Below are 455 nucleotides of genomic sequence, written 5' to 3'. Positions count from 1 at the left end.
TTTCCTCCGCCGCGCAGCCCATACACATCACCGGAGCCGAAATTCGAGCTCCGGCCAACCATAGAGTAGAAATCCGTGTTGTTAAAACTCGAACCACGAGGCGTCGGATTTCGGGAAGATTGCAACGAGTAGATCTCCACATTCGTCAAATTCGACGCCCGCGGCGTTGCCGCCGCGCCGGCTAATCCCTGCCCCGACCGCCGCGAATAAACATCCGATCTCGAAGCATTAGACCGCCGCACCGTCACACGCATCTTTCCATCCTCCTTCACCTCAGCCTCCGTCTCAATCGCCTCTCGGCGACCGTCGAGCGAAAGCACATCCGAATCAACGGTGATCGAAACAATGGAAGCAGCCGTGGTGGGGAATTGATCCGCAATAAGTAACTTTGCAGCGCGATACTCGAACATGAAGAGCATCAAAGTATACCAAATTATACACTGCAAGACGACGAT

General features: G+C 54.3%; 1 protein-coding gene across 1 annotated transcript; it reads right to left on the bottom strand.

The window, feature by feature from the left end:
* Positions 1-5: 5 nt before the first annotated feature.
* LOC114578411 (probable auxin efflux carrier component 1c) lies at positions 6-452 on the bottom strand (the record flags this gene model as incomplete). Its single annotated transcript, XM_028691580.1, has 1 exon — positions 6-452. A coding segment is annotated over one exon (447 nt), but the record flags the coding sequence as incomplete, so codon positions are not given.
* Between the last annotated feature and the right edge of the window lie 3 nt (positions 453-455).

The sequence above is a fragment of the Dendrobium catenatum genome, unplaced genomic scaffold (assembly GCF_001605985.2).
Source record: "Dendrobium catenatum unplaced genomic scaffold, ASM160598v2 original_scaffold_16522, whole genome shotgun sequence".
In the NCBI taxonomy this organism is placed as follows: Eukaryota; Viridiplantae; Streptophyta; class Magnoliopsida; order Asparagales; family Orchidaceae; genus Dendrobium; species Dendrobium catenatum.
This window is presented reverse-complemented; position numbering and strand designations above follow the sequence as displayed.